General features: G+C 39.2%; 1 protein-coding gene across 2 annotated transcripts; it reads right to left on the bottom strand.

Moving 5' to 3' along the window:
- Positions 1 to 231: 231 nt before the first annotated feature.
- Positions 232 to 21,478, bottom strand: LOC141906142 (rho GTPase-activating protein 6-like). 2 transcript variants are annotated; one of them, XM_074795355.1, is made up of 13 exons: positions 21,245 to 21,478; positions 12,453 to 12,568; positions 11,059 to 11,215; positions 8,991 to 9,122; positions 6,650 to 6,776; positions 6,038 to 6,119; positions 5,295 to 5,508; positions 5,045 to 5,100; positions 4,780 to 4,930; positions 4,137 to 4,288; positions 3,844 to 4,026; positions 2,373 to 2,476; positions 232 to 2,280 (listed from the first exon to the last, which is right to left on the bottom strand). In XM_074795355.1, exons 1-13 carry the CDS (start codon positions 21,273 to 21,275, stop codon positions 1,422 to 1,424), a joined length of 2,364 nt encoding a protein of 787 aa, XP_074651456.1. In that variant the 5' UTR covers positions 21,276 to 21,478; the 3' UTR covers positions 232 to 1,421. The 2 variants fall into 2 exon arrangements, with proteins under 2 accessions (XP_074651456.1, XP_074651455.1); XM_074795354.1 differs by lacking the exon at positions 21,245 to 21,478 and having other exon boundaries at positions 12,453 to 13,908.
- Between the last annotated feature and the right edge of the window lie 2,567 nt (positions 21,479 to 24,045).

The following is a 24,045-nucleotide window of genomic DNA, read 5'->3' as shown; positions in this document are numbered from 1 at the left end:
GCGTTTGCTTCTTATGCGGCGATCCCATTTACAAACTAATAGGACATTTCATCTCTGTGCCACGCTTTTTTGTGTCCTTCGCCTTGTTTATAGCTGCCATTGTAGATTCGAATTACGATAGAGGGAGAGTTGTTTCCAGTGGGAAGTCCGACTCTGCTAGCGCACCCCTCTACTCAAAGAAATTACCTTTTACGGAAAGACATCAACTTGAAAACGGCTAGTGAAGACAAATTTGCTCCTGCTTTTTTATTCAATCATACAATAATTTGGACAGCTTAGATGATATATATCAGAATTATAACGATAAGCACAATATATGATTCGAACCCTGTAAATATTGGTTATACTGCGCTCGGTTCTCGAATTTGAACGCAGACGATCGATACGGGCGTCTTGAATCATCCACGACGATCTTCTCCGTAACTCCGAAATTCGCTTTACCCCTACTCGATCGCTACCCTTCCGGAGAAGACGCATCTATCAAACCGAAATTTAAGTACGTACCGTTAAGTATTCGGGTTAAGCCATTGAAATTCTGGGGGGAATTTACAGGGAACCACAGAGACAGCCTTTCCCGATGATATAATGACATTTGGTATTCAACTGTACAAAAATAACATCTTAGAATAATATTGAACAAATTTACAAGTACATGTATATGAGTATTTATACGTAATATAACAATATCATTACAATATGATTTTAATGAAATCTTACAACGGGTCAAGTAGCACCATAATTAATTCATGATTGTATAAAATACAATTGACCAAAAATGTAAACAACGAATAACATTCTTAATGAGCGATTCATCTCTTAACACTAGGATGACAAAAGCATAAATTTACAATTTAAATCAATTAAGTAGAGAACTAATTCCATGCTTTAGCTTGTTAATCCATATCCTTACAATCATCATGTCGCTAATGTAACATTCTATTTACACACGAAAACGAATGTAAAGGATCGAAAGGATCAAACAATTCTCAAAAGCGATTCGTTGATTTCCGTCGCGATATAGTCTACCAGTGTGGCATGGCAGTGCTCAACATATTTCTAGCAAAAGAAGCCAGCTCATCAAGAGAGATGGGATTATAATACTGAAAGTAATTTGTATCTAAAGCGTGGTTAAATGCAGGGTGTAGCCAGAGAGTTTTCCAGGGTTCACGAGAAAAGAATTAAAGAGTTTCGCTATTTTGGGCCCCGAAATATTCTATGAATAAAAGATACAATTTGACCCTTTACACCCTTTGAGAACTCATCTCACTACTTTTCTAAGATCTTCTGGGGAAGACTGCCATACCCTCCTTACCGACATCATGCCTTTGGCACTCGCGTTCTGTTTCCATAATGACAGGTGCAAGTTCCTCTTTCTAGAAAAATGAACCCCCTGAAAATCCTGGCTACGCCCCTAAAATGATTTAAACAAGGGTTTCTTGTTCGTCGGAATCGTCAACCCGTCTGGCAAGTGTTTGCCAGTGACGCCATCTTTCACGTTGCCACTCGACCGAACCAACTGGAGGATCCTCATCACCTCTCGTTTCGACCGCGTGAACGCCGAGCGGCCGCGTTAACGAACTGGTAGCGTATTTATAGTCCCTGCTATGAATCCTCGGAGAGTTCGGATTCGATTTTGCCGACGACGAGTTAGCCGGAGGCGACAACGACCAACGGTGGATCTCCACCGGTGGATGTCGAGCCGGGCTCAAGCTACAGCGGGATGAGCTGGGATTGTAGCTACTCAACGAACTGGTTGAGCTATTGAAATCTTTCGAACAAGACGGCGATCGTTGACTAGAATAACCAGACGATGTACTACCGCTGAGTTCTTCGGCGATATTTATCGTCAAATTCGGCGTTCGTTTTTCGCGAAAATGTCGACGTCGTCTCGGACTGATGACGTTCGGGACCTCCAGCGATTGAATACTCGAGCTCGCCGATCCAGCTGGCTCGAGTACAGGTTCCTTGTTTTTACCCGACGATGCACACTCGTCCTCCGTTACTAAAGAACCTTCCGGGGCGCTTCTGCGGTAAATATTTTTAAGATTGTCGCTAATTCTGCATCGAGTCGCTCTTCGTACGGGAACTCTTAGGTAATCTTTCGCCGCCGCAGTCGCCGCTGTTCCGTCGGAACTTAGAGTCTGTCTCAGCGAGCGGTGCGGGGAATCCCTCTGTTGACCGTTAAAAGTCTCTGTCCTTCTCAGACATCGCGAACCGGTCTGATTTTCTGGATATACGATCTCCTCAAAGGTGACACTCGTATCGGGGTCGATTTCGATGCTGAATTAAAAATGAGAAAAAATCACGTTAGATTACCCATCGAATTCAATCTTTGCAACAGTTTACAATAAAAGGCTTCTTCGAGATATTACCTAATTTGATGATTGTGGGTCATTTGATTCAGTAGATAATCTATGGCATCCGGTTTCGTATCGAGTAAATGTCGCAGAATATCATCATGAAGTTCCGCTGGTACCTGCAGGACATGGAACACGGAGAAATTGAGTTAATCTCGAACCACTGTTTTTACGCTATGTGAATTACTTGGGAATCGAAAAGACAGAATTGGTTCACTTTATAGTCAATCATCATGAATTTGAGAACCGAGTCAATGGACATTTTTGGTTTACTGTACCAACACAAAAATAAATCTATTTTGGGCAATCTATTGGTATCGCTAGCTCCTGTAGATCTTTCGGTTAATTTTCGCTGATTTTTTCAAAATGAATGAAAATGATTGTTCTTTCCTTCGCTTCAAACTGTGCTGTATGATTTTTTTTCATTTGCCGCTTTAACGATGTCGGATTAGGAGAATGGTTGCACTGTATTATCGGAGGATTTTTTTTTACAGCCACGTTCTATTTGCGGCTCGACAACGAACATCGCTATCAAGCCGTAATTATCGTTCATTTATATAATTTTAGCTCGATAACGAATCGAGAACATTATATTATTAGTTTTCGAGTAGATAGAAAAGCTGTTTTTATGCAGGGCGAGCGGTGATCGTTTCGCCGCGCGCTGTTGATGTTAGTTTTTCAACCTGTGGCTTTGCGTAGATTAACCAACAAGCAGTCGAGAACTGTTCGCTCTATAAATAATACTGGCATTTGCAGAAATAGACCGGCATTATTACCGGTAGTTTTGAAAAGCTATGTCTGAGAGGCTTATCTCGGTGCCAGGATAAGTGTACTTGTGTATTCTACATCAATCTATCAGGTGTTTTTCTTCACTTCCAGTCTTAGAAACTAATCATCAGCGGGGCCGCGTGCGTATAAACGCGTAGCAAATGAGCCAACTAAATCGAAATATCATAGCGTAAAATTCTATCAAAGCGTTATCTCGAATACGTCATAGTTTGATAGAATATGTGCGTAAAAGATAAAAATCTAAACAAAGAATCTAAAAAGTGATATAGTTTTCCTTACCATATTTCATACTTCTAAATCACACTAAGGGTGTTTTAAATGCGCAAATCAAAATCTGTCAGATATTTTTCTCTTCACTCAACGAAGGAAATATAGAACCCGAGGCCAGTTGCACAATCATGTCCTAGATTTAAGACCAGTTCATTCTCGGTTGTATAGCCAATATAACAATGAATGAGGAGCTTATATTAGACACAAAAAATGTTCTTCGAAGTGAGGAAATACGTAATGAATACCTCACGAAACGAATTTTTAGGTGAAATCCAGTGTCTTAAGTTTTTCAGTTTTGACGCTATGATCAATCCTATTCGACCGAGCGGGAGGTTACTACAGATGAAATGTAACCTGCCCCTTCATGGTTCATAGAGTGTTACTCGACATTTATATCAATAGTGAACCTTTTTTTAAAGGAAAGTACCTGAAATATTTTGGTATGATGTTCAATGAGATCCTGAATACACGTTATTATTTCGCGTCTCTCCTCGGCACGATCCATGCTTTCTACTTGAAACTCTTGACTAGCTCCACCCTTGATTTTGTGCAAAATATTCGGCCCGAATAACGTGGCGAGGTTATGCGTGTCCATTTTGTTACCGGGAAGCTGTAAATGTGAGGATATTTCGATTTAAAAGAAAAGCAAAAGCTTTTGATACTCTGAACAATTCTAGAATTAGACATAGTTTGCCGTGTGCAAACTGTACATGATATTACCTCTTGGCCAGTTTCATCGAAAGTAGGACTGGAATGTTCGGAGACTTTTAGTAAAAACTTCACGAGAGCCCACAGAGTATCCCTGTTCGGAACGGGTAACAGAGACACCAGAAGACGTAATGCTGACAGTTGAGACTCGCTCGTCTTCAGTTCTGTCGAAGAAAATAACATTAGTTAGATCAGATTTTGAAAAAAAAAACTTATCATTTTGCAAATATCCATTCGGAGTCTTGATATTGGGCTGGAACTAGCTCGCACAAACGATGCAATCGGCAAAAAATTTAAATTCGTATATCCGGTTTCTAGGATATTGTTTGCTGAGTATACATTTTTCTTTTGAAATGCCTGTGCCTGGAAAATGAAAATTTTCCAACAGCGGATCGTTGTGTATACATTATGCGGAAATATCTATCAATATTAGCAACATCTAACTAAAACAAAGCATCAATGAAACCGCATTCCAAAACCTGAGCAACCGAGCGCGTAAGTGAAGTAAGACAATTTCTATTCCTCTCATGAACCCGTTGAACTTCAAGTTCACCCGATTCTATATCCACAAACTCTGTTTTTGTTATGATGTGTGATAGGCGGAACTATGAAACCAGAATTGAGTTTGATTTTCGAGAAGCCCGAAAGAACTTACTCCGTGTTGCCACGAACGCGTTGTACAGTTCTCGAGACATGATAGGTTCGGGTAAATCACGAAAGAATTCTTTCAGCAATGCTGCAACGTCGTGTGGATTATGTTCCTCATTCAGTTTTACGTCTTGACAACTGTCGAATTCTTCCCGTAACTGAAAAAACAGATGATTTATCTGTTATCTGATTATCTGTTTAAGTCCCCTGGTTGTTGTTTTCGTAAGGTTTTTAGTAATTTGTCAGTTTTTTATGTTAGAAATTTTTTTTACCTGCTTCGTTCTTTTCTTGGAACTGCCAACTCGGAATATACCAAGAGTGCGTAACCCTGAAACGGTTCAAGCGCATTTGAAAATATTTGAAATGTTTTTCTTTTTTTGGTAAATATTTGAAATATGCAGGCGTACGCTCAATAATGTCAGATGAAGTTATGGCTTTTAGGGTTTGATAGAAAAACTAACCAAGTCAAAAGAGGGTTAACGTTGTATGAAATCGACTGATAGGGTTTTAGAAGACACTTACCGTATGTTTCTAAATGCTTGAGACACGTGTTGACGACGTTGGGCACTTGCGGACACGATGGAGTAAGGCTAGGGCGATAGTCTAGGATATGTGTTTCAGCAGGTGGCCTGTTGTTAGTAGGAGACGAAACGGATCGAACTAATGGCGGAACTTCCAGATGAGGGCTACTTCCGCTGTGATCACTGCCTGACAGCGACTCCGAACTAGTGACAGCCTATTCAAAAAGATAGATGGATAAAAGTTCAGTTATGCACATAAATATGCTACGATAATGATACCATCAACAGAGGTCAAATCAATGTATACTTTTCATTATTCATTTCTTGATCACATCATATATCATTAATTTGTAACATAGTATGTTCGTATGGGGTGGACTGGCCGTTTTACCGCGATCGGCTCTCAATGACGTACGTTTCTGTTTTAGCAATTCAGTTTCCTTGCGCGGAAAGGGGTAATTCTGAGTTAGATGGCCATTTGCGTCATCGGGAATTGAACGTAACTGTGCTGTAATTGTGAATATTGTCAGTTCCTATTAGGCCGCGTTCGATTAATTACATAGATTAGCATTCCTACGTCACACGTCCTTCGTGGCCTTGTCCAAGACCCAGTTGCACAGTGAGTTGAAAATTAACATTTTATACTGAATTTAAATACCGTGAACAGGTCATTAAAATCTCGGTGCGCGGACACCTAGTCGGATTCATTGGAGACTTTCTAGAATTTATGAAAAATGTATGTACCTGTTTCTGTTCCTTTTCGGTATCACCGTCAAGTGGAGCCCGAATGTTCTCGATGGAACTTGTTGACGAGCAGCTTGATTTTCTGCAAGAAAAAAAATTCATGGATCTGAGTATTAGGTATTGTAAGTACAATAACTAACACAATTTCTTCAAAGGTAAAAATATCTCTTCATAACCTGACTGAAACAAGGATGTATATTCAAGGCGATTCTTGAAAAAAGAGTATAGGCGCGTTCACACGACGAAATTTAGTCCGTTTTAATGCCGTGCTTTGAACCGCGTTTAAACGACACTTAAAGTTTCAGCATGATAGAATAAATCGAATTCGCAAAAATGTATAAACCTGACAGAGGATCGAATTGGTCAAATGAAGAATGCCTTGCTCTACTTGGAATCTGAAAGCAAGACTTCATCCAGGTGCAATTAATTATTTAGCAGATGGCGACATCTTGTGGGCCCGGTGACAAGCGATTTTTTCACCGCGTGTCAAAACGCCGTGTGAACGCTCACCAAAATTTGGTCCGGTCTAAATTTGGACCGGACCAGGTACGGACCCATCTAGACCTGTCTAACTAGTTGTCGTGTGAACGCGGCTTATGAAATGAAATCTACCTTGTTCGCCTGGGTGGGAAATCGAGGCTTCCTCGACGTTCTATCAGGCCTGATCTTCTGCGTCGTGTCTCCTGGTCATTACAAATACATTTTGCGAGAGGAATGCCAAAAACTTTTCCCTCCGCATCTGTAATTCAAAAACATATGATTATAATCAATATATAACTTATATATCATTTTGAATCAAAACATTTGTACAATATGGAAGGACGCATGAAGAAGCCTATTAAGGTTTATAAGATCTTCATGGCACCCGTACACCCATTTAAACTCTCTTCCACAGAGAAAATCTCAGTGCCAGATGGCAGAAACTGGAAAAATATTGAAACATACGTTAACGTACCAAATTAGAAAAAAGAGATTTTGTTTGAGAGCACGTTTGAAAACAGGACGGGATACTGATCCCCGATGATCATCAGTGAGACAAGTTATTCCACATTAAAGGGAATGACGCGTTCAATGAAAATGTCTTTCTATTGTTTCTAGATTGACTGAATTGACTTTTTCATCAACGGTTTCCTACCAGGCTCGTGAATTTTTTTTCAAAACTTTTTTTTTAAACTGCTTGTAAGCAGCTGTCCTCGCTAATGTACGAGTGCTTATCATACTTCAATCTTTCGCGGTTGCGTTTCGATTTTTGAGTCAGTATTTCTTGAAATTCGAATGCGGGATTTCCATCTTAGAATAATCTATAAGCGCAGGCTATATCGAATTAGAATTCTCCGAATCGGCGAATCAAGCGAGAACCGCTGGAGCCGATGTAAGTGCTGCTCGCGAGTATGCAGCGTTGGGCCCTTCTGCCTATACAACGCGCGCCAATGTTTCAAGGGGGTGCGGGAGCATTTGGTAAAAATGTGTCGGTTATCTGCGATACGAATGTTGAAACATTCGAGCAGTTATGAAAACATTTGTTTAGATGCACGGCAGCAGAATCGAGGAAATGGAAAGAGGTGGTTTTCTGTATCATCAATATATATACATACAAACACTAACTAACCACTTCTGACTGCGCACTAACAGCTATGAAAGAAATATCAAAAATACTTAATGCATTTTCATATAGAGTAATGAAAATAATTTTTTCTTATGTCATAATGGAATTGGTTTGACTAATGTAAGCTAAATCTGTGACTAATCGAATCCTTATCGCGACACGTCATTTTCCATCTCCATGTCGAACTATTAAACTTCGGACGTATTCATGTGATATGAAACATCACAGTTGACTATATCAAATTTAGCGCGACATAGAAGTTTGCATATCAATAAACAATATCTAATTTGCTAGTTTCTAAATTCATATTGATAGTATTTTATCATGCTCGGAAAATCTTTTTTGGAGCTAAATTTTAATTTAAACTTAAATTTGTGAATATATATGAAGAGTTCGACTTGTACTTCTCTAATGCGTAACCAGGGGCGGATCCTAGGGGAAAGTGCAGGGGTGCGCGCCCCCTAAAATGTCAAGTCACGTCGAGATTTGAATGGAAAATCAAAAATATTAACTATTGAATATGAACTGATACTTGAAAAGTTTGAATTCATAAGCATGTTTTCTGTATTTGTAAAAACGAGGTTATGTTCGGGTGCCCTTTTAATTATATGATATGCCTTGATTTTGGAGTGCACCTTCCCTGAATCGGAACCTATATCCGCCCCTGGTAATAAACCCACAATTAAGGTGCCAAGTTTCGAAGAGCTGTTATGTATAAACTTTCTTTCCATCGCGAGATTATCATCGTCATCATATTCAAATCGAGGGTTTGTTATGATTAATGCAGTTGTTTAATTATAAACTGTGGATACTAATATTATATAGTGCACTGTCATAAACGTATACAGGGATACGAAGAAGTTATTTATCCCTTGCGAAATCCAGGAATATATCTATACCGTGGAAATGCACTCACTAGAAATTTATGGATGGCTGAAGTTGTACCAGCTCGAAACCTGGATCGCTACTATTGCTGTATAGTGGTTAGTGGATATACAGTGTTATTATGAATGTTCATTTCTAATTACTCGTTAATGAACACGGGGAACGAACAAAATATCATATCAGGCATTGCGATACCTCGCCAGCCGTATGGATGCAAAACGTTTCCTTCTAGAACTTCCGTGTACCGATTGAACATCATATGATAGCAATATGATGTAAATATGAAACACATCTATATATACATTTAATTCGTAGAATTTGGTTTTATCCAACGATTGAATAATGAATAGAAATCATCGCCACTTGCAGTTGATGGTACTCGATATGGTCAAAGGTTTACGCTGAAAATTATCGTGACCGATTGACCGACGTGTCGTTTCCAATTTCACTGGATTTTCTTACCTTTGTCTTTCACTCGTTTGTCCCGGAAATCGAGAATGAAATTTCCGATATTGCTCGAATTGTTGTTAGAGTTCGAGCGGTAGCGTTTCAACGAAAAAGCACTTCGTTTATTGCGCTTCGGGGTTGCACCTTCTGGAGAGAGAAAAAGGAAAAAATTTACAATTAGTAAAAATGGATGAAATATAAGATACTCTAAATACACTTTAAGTATACTATACATAGTATACAATTAGAACACAGCATATTCTTCATATGATATTCTCGAAAATCTATTAAGTTTGAATTTTAGGGGCCAGATATGCTAATGAGTAAAAGATTGGTACGATATTTTGAGCTTTTCGTCACACGGAGAACACGGGAATTCAACCGAAATACAGCGGTCACAATCTTGTCAATTTATTTCCTATTTTGTCCTAATTTTCAATCTATTTCTGCTGACAAGAAGTTACAAAAATCAATGTTGTCCTTGTATTGAACAACCATGCAGGCCTACACAACAGAGACCAAATCTTGTTGCCATTTATGTGCTATTTTTGTATACTTGATTATACGATCTCTTGTGGCTCTGATTACGGATACACGTACATATGACATGATTTTTTGTTGATTTATTTCAATTTCTAAATGCGCAAACACGTTCCTTTCAGAGACTTCCGAATTCTTACGTGATTTGTGTGTAAAAAATCATTCGCATTCGAAGGAGATAATGTCGGGTCTATTTATATATCTTATAACGACTAAAGATATTGAGTCTCAGTTTATTATTGGAAAAACAGGGCTTCATTCGTGAGAATGTTCATAATAAAACATTCTAGTATGTGACAATGTTGATATTTCCAAGCCGAAGTATATTGAAAGTTCAGAGCCAAGGTCGACCTTACATTGATAGTCAAGAAGTCTAACAAGCGTACATGTATTTTCAAAATTCATGACATTTTTGCTTAACCAAAATTGGTTTAATTGCAATGATAAAATGTGGCATTCAATATTCTTAAGGTCATTTATAGGCAAAAAAGCATAGTCGAACTCCTTGATATTTTGATTTGTCATTTTCAATAATTTTGATTTCGTTATATCTTAATTCATATAAATTCGGACAGTTGACCATCCGAGGGAGGTTTATTATGTGGTTAGGATACTTCAGATCCACGCAGACATCAATTTTTTCGAATTCCTCCAACAATTTGCGGTCAGAAATGGATGACGTCATAAGGTGTTGAGAACGTTTTGACGAATAACCGACAGGTGTGAAGAAAACGGATTCGGGCAAATGGCCGCCATAACATTACCGGCCAATTGCGGTGAACGGAACAGCACACGTACAGTTCATTAGTGGCCGGAGATCTTCAAAAGAATTCTCGGAAAAATTACAGAAAGCAGTAATGCTTGCTATGTACATTTCCGCGTAAGGAACGTGTTCGTTAAGGCACGCAGCACGTCCACCTAGCCACGGAACAACTTCCAAAAACCACAGAATATCTTCCGAGACCGCAAAACTTCTATTTCTGTAGTTTGACTTACTATTCAAACATTTTATTTAGCCAAAATTAGAGAGTGGGGAATCGTCTATTGGGTGGTCATGGATTTGTGATTTGAATAATGCCGAAACGTATTCATTTCATCAGGAGGCAATTGTTAGCTCTCAATAAGTTTCCGGTGCCATCGACATATATTTCGACGCGATACTATCGTGTATGTTCAACTCCATCAGAAAGCTATACATTCAGTTACTATCAAGAAATCGATCATTATACACCATATTCAAGGTTAGCGTTAGGCTGAATACATGGCGTTTCTTGAATCAAAACACCAATAAATGTATTATTGTGCGGGCAAACACACGAGTCGAAACCCAATTCCCCACTCACAGCGAGAATTAATCTTTTCTTGGCTAACAAAACACAAGAAAATATTCGCAAGTTACATAAGAATGTTTGATGTATGTGGCAACCCGCCGGTTACGAATGGCAAGTTTAACTGTTCCCCTCGCATTAGGGAGCTGCAGACCCCAAGGTAACGCACAAATTGTAACAACCAATCGACTCCAATTACATTACATTATACTTGCCTTTCGGTATTGTAATGGCACACCCTAGATTCAGGGCCTGGAGTTTTGCCACGGCTATTTTCTGGAGAGCCAAACGCTCCACTTCGGACAAGTTAAGAAGTGTAGTATTCCCGAGGACTATTTTGCGTCCTCCCATCTGGCTCCAAGTACAAGAACCCTGAAAACCAAAAAAGTGAAAAGTGATATTCTTTGACAACACCGGCCTTATCGCATTCAAGACAAAGTTCGCATTCCTTCTCCACTACGACTTACAAAGGGCTCGGGTCAGAAAGATGTCTAAACAAACAAAAATAACGTAATCGAATTATCGACGTAGAGGTTAAGATAATAGCCTTGTTCCTTTTTAGAAGAATGATGCGCGGTAATCATTAAGAAGAAATTCTGATGATCAAGTCTAACAAGACTAGACATATGGATGACGTATGACGTCCTTCGACGCATTTCATTTCCAGAAATATTTCAGATATTGACCAACAGAATAGGATATTTATCTGTCTGCAGAATTTAGACCTTTGTTCGGAGTAGATCATCGGTTCGTTTGTGTACGCGGTATATCAAGCCTCGACACAAATGATAAATCAGATTATGCTAACGATTAGACACGTGATTTATATCGATCAAACTCCGATCCGAGGACGTCGCTCTTTGAACAGCGTCAGAGGCAGCGGATGATTCTGTACTTAGTCATGAGTGATAAAAACCAATCGTCTCTTAAATGATCAAGTGAACGAGCAATATAAGATTTTATCTCGGTAATCGGTTCACAGTGATAGTACTTAATACTAAATGACTATGATTCAGAATGAATCTATATCAGACGTAACGACGGTAATTCCAGGATTCCGAGTTTTGCAAGATCTGTTGGCATATTTCATTTTGATTACGGAGAATGAGTGAGGTCTTATGTTCAAAGGAGGAAGCGCAAACGATGAATTTTTCACGAACCCCTTGGCCCTTTTGATCACTGTACGAACAAATGACTTTTGGAAGTCGTTATTTTCATAATGAAAACTGTTTATTGTGTTCGGCGAAGGCTTCGAGCAAGCAAATATTTCCAAAACCTAAACCTATATCGGTTCGCAATAGGCAATTTTCATTTGAACTTCGGGTAAACTTGACATTTCTCGTTTTCGATGTTTGTATAATTTCACACATTCATTTCACGGGATTATTCGAAATTGAATAACTGAAGGTTCATTTCGTGTTTCAAAAGAATGTGTGGTTAGGAAAACAATACATAGCATGACAAAGAAAACCGAAAGTTTTCGCGTACTGAGCATGCGTAGGAATATCGCTTCAATTGAATGAATTATATTATTAATTACAAAACCTTTCAATTGCGTCTTAGGGTGGTTTTCTTTTTATTCGTAAATCAATTTTCCTTCTCCACTTACCTCTGGTGTCCATAAATTTTTGTTCGGCCCATTCGGCATTTTATTTGATTTGCTAGTGCGCCATTTCTTCGGTATAATCCTATGCGTTGTTGAAGGTGTTTTCGCCTTTTGCATAGCTGAAGAATAAACGGAAGAGTAAAATTGATCTTCTTCGTCCGAAGTGTCATAACCTGACAAATGATTCTCGTCGATCTCGGAGTCGGTAGTCAGGGAATCCTCCGAGTTCAAATTATACCGCGGTGGTAACTGATAATTGTACACGGACGAGTAAATGTTACTCTCCGACGTGGATCGCCGGTTCTTATGGAAAAACAATCCAAGATTGTCGACTAGTTTTTGTATTTGTGATGAGTTTTTTCGTTTTTTCGCACGGCCCGTGTCCTCGTCTCTCGCCATGTGGTATGTGTCTAACATGCCGTCCATACTGCGGCTGCGGATGCGAAGTTTCTTGTACATTTTTTCCGGCATCGAAGACGCGCTGGTCTTTTTATATTTCGACTCTCGATCGGCGTTCTTTGGAAGAGACGACGACGCCGCCGACGCCTGCGACAAGTTCGTTTTGTGAAACCACGAAAAATCTATGCTCTTCGACCGTTTTTTGTTCAAGCTGAATATTCCACCAGATGAACTACTGGATTTCCTCTGTTTCAGAGATATCTTCCGTTTAGGCGTCGAGGGCGCCGAATCTGCCCTTTTCTCCTTTCCAGTCCTGGCAATTAAACCTTCTGTCACAGTCCTGCTTCGCTGACGGGACCAGGCGTGACGTTTCTTTTGGATGCCATTCGATTCTTCCGACGTTTTTTGGCAAATTTGATAAGCCCCTTCGATGACATGATTTTTCGATTTCGTTCCAGAACTCTCGGTATTCTCCCCCGCAGCTGGTTGGTAACTAGAACGTCTGCTTGCCTCGTTTGACCAGTATCCTAAATCCGACGATTTACGTTGACCGTAAATTTGACAGGCCTCTTCCCTTTCTCGTATCATATCCATAGTAGGAGCGCACCTCGGACCCACGCTCACCGAGCCGGTTTGACGTCTAAGGGGCGGATGAAGTTGATTCTCCATTTTCTCTACGCAGAAATCTTCCGAGCTAGTCTCGGTGACGCCGTTTATTTGATAAATCGGAACTGCAGTTATGCCCGCGTCGTAAAGAACCTGACCTTCGATGATTCGGTTAGGGTTATCATCCGGCTGTCCGAGCGCGTGCAGATTATGTAGACCCGCGTTTCGATATCGTTTGGTCGTCGTTGATACTGTTTGGTTGGTATGATCGCCACGGCGGGTATGATCCCCAGCGGTGGGGTGTACGACAAACTTTAACATAAGTAAATAAGTCCTCGACAATAGCGTAGCAAATAAGAGTCTATTTACTCGAAGAAAGCGGGCGGCACTGTTAGTTTATGAATGTGTCCAAATTAATGTATTTACCGTGTATATACGACACTCCTTAAATGAACCGGTCACTCAATGGAACACGCATGTAATTAGAGACCAGAGTCAATAGCCAAAGGCGACTCCCACGGCAAATTTTAAACAATGAAAACTTTTTATGTATATATTTTTCAAACTAAATGAACAGTCTACGAAATCGAACAAAACCGATTAATTAGGTATCGATATTAATCTCGCCGTGTCATTGTCCTGTCGACGACAAGTTAGAAATACGTCCTCCAAACGTCTGAATTTCCGCCGTTATTTTGGCCAAACGACCACGACCTGTCTAATTTCGTCAATACGCGCGCACAGGTGAACTACGCTTACAGTGATAAACTGTGAAAAACTTTCAAGTTTTAATCGACGAAAATAAAATCTTGAATTCTATTCAACTGATTAAATCCCAAAATGTGACTAGTACAATCATGTTCCTTATTCCTTTAGTTTTGCAGTCCTTTTTCTGTATATCACCAGACGGTCGCTCTAGTAATGCGCGCAGATCAGTTATGAAGTATTCACATTAAGGACAGCCGTATTTATAATTCTCGTTATCAAGAAGAGCCACTGATATCTGTGCCAAGCGGGGTGACCTCTTTTTTAAAGATTACTGGCATATTGTATACTTTTACGCGACGGTCGTGTATCACGACTCCGGTAGTTGTTGTAAAGTAAATATCGAAAACAAAATTCCGTGTCATCTGAACCCGGAAAATGTTCTAGCTCTAGCTAGGAATAAAAATATGTATTTGTATTTCTTTTTCGATGTGATCATAAACTGACGCCTTTAAATGTTAATTAATGTTCACGATACTCCCGTGAGTTTCAAAATAGATTTAGAATATACAACAGATATTACTACCGCTGATAATTAATTTCTCACTCTTTTTATCCACAGAGGACTTGTTCCGGAGTGCCGTAAATAATTATTATGTACGATAACTGTAGAAAAGTTTGAATACACCTGTTTATCTTGTTGGTGGTTAGTATTTCATCAGATGATTCGAGCCTTATAATCAATCGCGGAATTCCAGGACAATTTTCATAGCGATAACCAGTCGGGGGTTGGGCTGATTATCGCGAATTTGTCAGATGAGTTCCGATGGCTGAGTCACGCGGGTTTTAGTTATTACAGAAATAACAGAAAAAAAGGTCCAACGGTTACTAATAAATTCTAGCGGTAGAATCCCAATTATTTTCTGATACATAATTGCCAAACAATCTATTGCGTAGTAGATTTACCGTTGTGTAACAGCTCCATGGGAAAATATTTGGAATACTTAACTATTTCGTAGAATCTGTTGGTACGTAATTCTTACTATACATAAGTAGAAGTTAATAGTCAACTTGAAAAGTCATGGTTGCTTGAATTTAATACGTGTGTACTGAAATTATGGAATTCTTATCTGCTGAAACAGTCACTCATAAACTTAAAGGATTCTCGTTTTTACGGCCGTCGTTGAATTCTATTCAGCAAATTTTATGGATATCTAAATTCCTTTAACGAGTCTCTCCAAAGAGCCTTGGTGGCACATTGAAATGACCTTGGGTTAAGGTAATTCAATAAAATGGCAATTGGGTTAATTGTTGTTCAGCGCGCCTAACCGCTTTCGGTACAAGTATATATACCAACTTTTGAAAGGAAATATTTAGGATTTGTAGTTTTTTAAGGAAGTATACGCTCCCCAATTTCGTTACAGCAGTTACCTCACTTTTCCCCTAGTGTTTCCGAGAGAGAGCGAAATATGTGACTTGTACTCTCGCAACAAAACACGAGAAAATATTTCCTCCTGGCAATAACGAAAAAAAGGAAAAAATAATAATAGCGAATCACCGTTAACATTTTCTAACACTCTGTGGGTGGGTAATAAAATCGCTTGATTTACACAAGAGTTGGCCAGATTCTATCCATCCTTTATGACCTTCATTGCAGATCTCTCAAATTATTTACGTCGTCATAATAAAATGATAAATCAGCTGGTTCCTCCGCGAGATTTGTTCAATTTGCGGCGTCTGTCTCTTGGATCCCGAGGCAGTCTAGATGCCACAGGTCGACGTGCACCACAACGAACGCTGTTGTCAGTCGTAGTAAATTTTTCGTTTTCCAAGAATTTACATTTGGAATTCAAATCCTTTTTTGAAAAACAAAGTGAACAAAAACAGCGCAAGAAGTGATATAGATTTTCGTGACAAAAACATATATCGATGTTCTATATCTGCCTGTTATTCCGTCTATTTTATCATACTTCCAGGAAAATGCCACACATTTTCGAAAGGTGGCACGTATTCTTTAAAGTAAACATTTGAAATGAAAATAAACGGTAGTCGATATTGGTGACACCGAGTAAGAAAGAACCTTGAAGTATTTGGGTCCCATTTTACCGACATTCATATCGAATGGAGCGCTGGGGCTTCTAATCTCCAGTTAGTATTTAGTTTTTATTTGGTCCACTACAGTCAAGCAGGCCTACTTGACGATGCAAAATTAAGTCAAGTCAACAGAGTTTTATTGATAAGACTTGAATAAATAGCGGGATTTGTGTTAAAAGTGACAGTGTGTCAGCCATTGCGGCGACAAGTGCTATAAACATTTGCGGTCCAATCTGTTGTTTAAATACACCGATAGATTACTCTTGTCCCGCTGAGGACGGGCCAATATTTATACGGACGAAGAGCTCCTCACTCTAACGGTCAAGCATCGGTCAATATAGTATCAGCGAGAAAAAACTATCGTAGAATTCATTGTAATAAACATCACCGTTTCTGAAAAGAGGATTTGGACCATTTGCGAAGAAGTTTGGCTACCTGGAACGGGTTTTGTTTTTGGCATTAAAGGTCGTAATCATGGAGAAATATGAGCTAAGAATAACATCTCTGATCGAATAAAAAAAGCTTAACTATTTGTTGCTAGAGTTGATCGAAATGTTTCCCTGAGCTGAGTCTTTTGCGGTGTTTTCTTATCTGCTTAAATCGTTTCTTTAGTGATACAGCAATGACCTGAGGCTCAATCTTTTTCGAAAACTTATCCAAGCGATTGCGCAAACTTTAAGATCACTGTGATAAAATAAACTGATCTGGTTGTCAAAACAGAATAACTATCATGAATACAGTGGTAAAAAACAAGGTGATGATCCGTAAACACAAAATGTATCGTAGCAAAAACGCTGTTATTTGCAGTCGGAAATTCTAAATGTCATCGGGATCGGCTAAGATTACTTTTGCGAACGCTTGTTCTATTCATCATTGCAGGTTACTTAATGTCTTACGAAAGAACTACCGACCCTTCCTATTCTCCTCTTAAGTCGTAGTTTTTCTCGATATTCTTAAAGCATCGCGGCCGGCAACTGCGTCATCGGGATAACGGGAAATTCCGCTACACAGTCGTATCATTAGATAAGTCACGTCACCGATATGTAAGCTTTGTTCGAACTACGCAAATGCGCGCTCGTTTTCTCTCTCTCCAGAGAGAGAACGGCCATCTATCAAAGGTCTATGTCACGCACAGAAACAATTATACCTTATTTCTGATCTTCTTACCGAGAAATTTACGCCTTCGAGACCCGCGGTGTAGTATTTTCTTCGCGACGCGGCGAACCGGCATGAACGCGACGAATCTTTTGTTTTTCCGGTGATGATTCTAGAAATTGTAGCAATTATTTTTCGTCATTCGCGAGCGCCGCGCTTTGTGGAGGCAATTTTCCGGTTTTGCGAAGAAGTTTTCTTTCCGCTCGAAAGATCATCGATATCTCGCTCGGTTCGAGAACGCGCGCGCCACCATGCTCGGTAAACTACGTATATACGATACACGCTATACTTATTCTGCGATTCATATTCGCCGGAGAAATGGTTTCAAGCTGCACAAACATCACAAGATATACATCGAAGGCTAAAATTACCACGCGAAGTGACGTAAATCGACAATATAGTATTGATATTTACCGAACGTCCATTGCATTTAGCCCAACGCGCGTCGACGACGGTATACGACCAATCGAACTTAGATTACAGTCAATAAGTGGATTAGGTAATTACCATAACGTGGTTACAGATCTCGTGCCCGCAGTCGTGGTTGATGTCGCTCGCCATCCGAACCAGTAATGACGGAATAAATTTACCGTTACGTCATACTGTGACATTGAAGCGACGATGAATTTCCGAAACATTGGTCTTTAATGACGAATGTTGTCCGCGAAAGCGGAAGAAATGCGTGCGAATCGGTGGCAAGAGGACTCGTGTCGGCGAATAACGATTGGGTTTAATGTAACGTTAAAAACACGAAAAGGAAAAGGCGGCATTCTGTGCGCAGTAGCACTGAATCGAAAAATGTTTATGTTATCCAATTAAGCAATATTTACGTTGAAAAATATGAAGCGCAAAAAATGTTTCGGATATTTTCTAACCTGCTTGAAAAGATTTCTTCGAGTTCGGTTAAACATAACTCATTTATTAGACGAACTATATCGCTTAGCAAAGAACTTCTGGGCACGAATGTACAAAGAAGTTTGTATTTCTTTCGAAACTGTTTCGGTTCTTACGGGAACTGATCGAAGCCATAGAGAAAATCATCAGTCGTTTGGATGCGGTAAAAGAGGTCAATGCAACTGGACCCTGCAGTTATTTTTTGCAAGTCCAGGCAACCGTAATAGATAAATGGTTCATGTATTTGTTGTTGGAGTTCGCTACGATCGACAAGCGTATTAATATACGTTAGTTGTATAGCCCAGTTATTGGCTAAACGTTTACGATCAAACCCCAGCATTTCTGAGAACTGCGAGATAATCGCAAACTCTCTTCATCCGCAATAACCGTAAAACCCAGACGAGAACTTGTTGTAAAGTAGCTCGCCGACGTTTCCGCGCTGAATTTCGCGCCTGAATCGTTTTTCGTCTGGATTAGGCCAATTTTGCTGCGATTTGATTTCGTTTACCGGTTGTAAATGATTGTACAGTCTCGACGATTACGGCAGATTGTAGGCTCGATTTACTTTAAAGCCCGACGACGATGACGACCCGGTCGCTGCCGTCTGCATGCAGTCGGTTCATTGAAGTCCACTGCTTTAGTTCATTTTAATGTATCGTTATCATTTGATCTCACATACACGTTTTTAGAGGGTTCGAATGTACGGGAAAAAACTTTGTTTCATATTTGAATAGCAAAAACTCTCAGAGAGAATGTTGCACTTTTGAATTACAATCCCTCCGATATAAGCCCGTAAGTGCACTCAGATATGGAGAGGACTTCCTAACAACGTTCTACACCAAACCGAATTCAAGGGGCTTTACGCAATTTGTCACAGGTGGAGATTAACCACGAGAGACTACGACAGAATCATAAATTAGATGTTTAAGAAAAGAAGATATATATGATAAGAAATAAAACATCCTTTCGTAAATTTCTGCGCTAATCGCAATTTTTTCGCTTTGATTTAATTTCTTAACTGTCGTCGAATTTGCTCGTCAAAGTCGAATTCTTTTTACTAAACTGGCGGTTATTATATAACAAGTAAAATGATTTAACCAGGAGTTCTGTGTCAGTCGATGTGTACTACGTCATCAATGTTGGCGTTTCAAAATAACAAAATCGCGAATTTTGACATTTATTTCGTAAGTGAATATATATTCAAAATAACTCTTATTCTATTCTTCTGATGAATTCGGATAATCATTTTTGAGAGAATGGGAACTACGTCATCATTACATCGGGGCTAGAATGGTTGCTGGTCAATTCAATTCAAATATTGATATTTTTTACAAATCTGAAATAACTTCATTAATCCTTGATATTGTACAATATATACTATATTACTCATTGTCGACGATATTACGCAATGCGTTTTTGTTGGTATTCTTGATTTTGACTGATTCATTGAACGATCTGTAGGGAGACTAAAACATAAAATGTATACCAGGACGAGCTGCTGGCCGTTCGATAGATGCATAGAAAGATGTATCTGAAGCATCATCGCGCGTTCGTTAAGGTGTTATCGGCAGTAATCAGAGGAACAGTTGAATCCCATTATACCGTGATACGCGATTAGATACTTAACTTGGCAGACAGCTATATATACGTACTGTACGCAAACCCGGGCAAAATTGCATAATTACATGCAAGCATGTTTTCGAAAGTTTTTCTTTTCATAGACTTAGAATATCATGTAATTAATGGATAGATGCTGATAAAGTGACATTCGTAGGTTTGTTGACAGCAGTAACTTCCATTTATATTGCCCACATACTGACAGTAATAAGCAGTTTTTGAAAAATACAAACCATTATTTTGTAACTAAAATGATGCATGATATAACTGATATAACACGAATATAAATATACGAAAATGTGCCATTCACTACGAGATGATAGTTATTTCTAGAATATTACAGCTACTAGTACATGACTAGAAATGCAAATTTCGTTTATTTCTTTAATCGCCTCAATTTGATATTCTCCCTAGCTTAGCCGATGTTTTTGAATAAACACAAAATGTTGAGAATTGTCTAAAACTGGTTACGTGCATTGTAGTAAATTACCGAGAATAACATACATCAAACATGGAATGTTACAGCGTACTTTTTATGCTTTAAAGCTACATCAATCGCAACAGGACCAAAGGCATCTATTCGCTTTCGGGCATGGATCTATAAATTGCGATTTATGTTATTGGTGTTGTCTTGCCGGTCGTTAGTTATTACCGGGTTGTTAAACTAAGTCTACTCTTGGGTAGTATATTATATACATATATCGAATATATATGTTCACTTAGAACTCGCTACGGAATACTGCTCTATTCTGAAACAATTAACATATAGATTGGATTTACCGGGCATAATGTATTCCGCCTGGAGTTGGCAGTCAAAAATGTCGAGAATGATTCAAACCGCGTTCGAAATTCAACACACGACCGGAGCACAACATTAAAAGCTGTCGAATCGAGGTATGCATTTCCGTGTCACCGAGAATAACATCGGATACAAGCTATCCTTATAGGAAGAAAAGCAAGGCACCTGGTACATAGTTTACTACGGCAGAATATCAAATAAAACTGTGATGGGTTAAGATTATTTTCTGATCTTAGCAACAAGTTTTTCAAGAATGCACCAAACTGTTACTTGTCTGTTATTTCTTTAAGTTTTTCTTTTCGACGGTAACCAGCTGTTTCAGAGATTAAAATGATATCAGTATTGCAGGACTACATCTGCATCCTCCCTAGTCACAGCGATGAACTCAATATTTTGCAAATATCAACATATCGCTTATATTTAAATAAACTTCAAATTAGTTTAAAAATGTTCGCAATTTACGCGTGTTTATTCTAGTGCACATTGGATTTAGATAGATCGAAAAGATTGATAAATGAATTCTCACCTCGTTCACTGATGTTTGTTACAACTCCCATCTATGTTTATCTGTAGATTACTGAGATTTGCCGGATTTTAAATCCTAGTTGTTGCGCGTTAGCGGCTAGTCGCTGCTGGTGACCGGGGTCAATGCGTCACGGCAGAACTCGCATAGTTATGTCGTTGCACAAATTAGATGGATGTCGTATTTATGATCAAATCAGATCCTCGCAGCGTCCACAGTTTCGGTCGCAACTCTCAATATTTGATCACGGTTTCATGACGTCATACGTGATTTTAATGACAGTCCTCGAATATGCGCAGTTATTCCGTAATTGTTCTTTAGAACTCGGGTCCGATGTTCGAAGCGAGACGCGCTGTCCTCTCTGGAGAACTGTTAACTCGTTACAACTAGTTCGCTCTGTGAAAGATCTTCGTTCTACGTGATGGTACACTACCCAACAACTATTATATGCACCCGGATTGAATTTCTTGGCAGGCTTCAGCGGGTACTGATGAAAGAAGAGTACTAAGATACTTGCCACCTGAAAGATTAATTTATGGCTGTGACGTCAGATGGCGCGACTGGCTATTTCTTCGAATCTCGTCTGTAACAATGCAATTATGAATGCGAACGTTACGACCTGGGATACTCGTGAATGAAGAAAATGATAAGGGAAATATTCTAAATGAAACAAACATCGAGTATAATATATCGTTTTGTTGTTCGTCCATGAAATGTGATTTAATGATGTCTGAGAAGAAAAACTTTTGGCCGACATCTGAATACCTCTCAGACACTAGACCCCCTCAATGTTTGCCGAAGGATAAGTGAAATTTATTAAGATTGTGATAGGAATGCCGATCCTTTTCTCGGGAATAAAAATACCATCTCCAAGAAAATCTAAGCATTCGTCTGGAAAGAAAATTATATTTGTTTGTGAAATTGGTATTTGTTCATCGTTCGATTTTTTTGCACCGAAACGTGCAATGTAAGAGGTTATTAGCGAACCAAAACCGTGCTACCTTAAACCTTGTGTGATAATGAAAATGCTTGCGGGAAACTAGATTATTATTTCTTCATTAGATGACATCTTGATCAGCCGCAATACGCCCGAAAGAAATGTATTTTGATTCTGTCGCTCTAACGTGAAAAAAAAACAACATTTGTTTATAGATGTAATTTCCATTCACTAAGATTGATAATATATATGCCTTTCAAACCAATTTCATTTATGACCTCACAATGTAACTGACTAAAAACAACCCAGCGTATCTCGTCTTTTTTCAACAGACCCTTCGTTCTATTTGATAAGATCGCACTATACTCCAGTGATCGTACTACAAGGAAACGGACACCATTGCAAACTGTCAGGATCGATGGATGATGGTACATATATACGTGCGCAGTTCATCAGACGTTCAAGGATTGTTTTTTTCTTCTCGATCGGTTTTTAACCTATCGATACTTTATGAATGAGGAGGAGGCGGCCGGCATCGGAGCTGTTCATCGTCAAAAAGCGAAACCATACCGTATTGCGAAATCACCTGAGGCTACGCATTGATCCTTAGTGAACGCTTGCATTTTAGTTTTGGTCTAATCCAATCGGCAGCCACTATTTCTTTACGACGAGCCTTTGCCTTTGAAGCTGTTAACGCAAAATACGGTTCCCTTCTACGAACTTTATCGACTTTCGTCGTATTTTTTGGTCTAGTTATATGTTTCATCCATGCTTCTAGAAATGAATGGAAAGGTCAGAAAATGATAGCTGAGTTAGCAGAGTTGTGGTCACTCACTACTCAGTTTTGTTAATTGGTCAATAAGCCATAGGGCATTTGCATCAAAAGGTCAGCTTAGTAAAAATGCAATTGCGTCATCCCACGCTGCAAAATAACATTTGCCACTTTAGAAGGACTGAAAAGACGATGACTTAGGTTCCGTCAGCAATCACTCCACCTTATGGGAGGAATGACGTTCTGTGAGCCATGACGACTGTAATCATTTCACCCGAACTGATTAGATTGGTTTCTAGACAAATCTCATATGCGATGCAGCATTGATTGCACTGTAGGCCTATAAGTGGTTCCTTTGATGCTTGTTTTCGTGTATGAAAAGAATGTTCATACATTTTTAGTTTTCTCTGATTTATGTTCGTTTTTTATAATGTAAAGCCAACGAGCATTCATGTGGATTTTAGGCTGAATAACTTACAATTATTAATTATTATCAATGTTATTTTCAAAAATGTTTTGTTTGTGGAGTTTTTCGTCATTTTACTTAAGAAGTGCAACTAACTATAAGTGTTAGTGTATCATTTTTTCCTTTTCCACCGCAGTGCAAACCGGCCTAGTTGAGAGACAAACAAAACGTTTTGTTCGTTTTGCACCTAAGTATCCTTCAGAGTTGATACGTCGTGTATACGTGAAGCAATTAGTATGTTCGAAACTCGTTATTTCGATCCATAATTACATTTACAAACTATATACGTTTTTGCGTACAGATATACGTAATATTCGTAGTTTTATTTGTTGTTCGGTGCAGCCGAAAAATCTCGTGGCACACAACGAAAGAAGCCAGATGCACGGATTTCGGCCCCTTTGAAGATTATCCGCACGTAGAATCTCCAGACAAGCGGAGTAATTTTCGCACCAATTAACTTCTTGAATCTGGGGTTAACTCCGACGAGTTATCGTTAACGTGCGGTGCGCATGTCCGTTTTCCCGGAAGTGGGCAGATTGTCTGACGTGAACAGGTGAACCCATGGCGGCCGTTCGCGGCTGGAGTTAACCGATAATGTTTCACAACGATTTTCAAAACGATCCGGGAAT

Source organism: Tubulanus polymorphus, chromosome 5 (assembly GCF_964204645.1).
Source record: "Tubulanus polymorphus chromosome 5, tnTubPoly1.2, whole genome shotgun sequence".
Lineage (NCBI taxonomy): Eukaryota > Metazoa > Nemertea > Palaeonemertea > Tubulaniformes > Tubulanidae > Tubulanus > Tubulanus polymorphus.
This window is presented reverse-complemented; position numbering and strand designations above follow the sequence as displayed.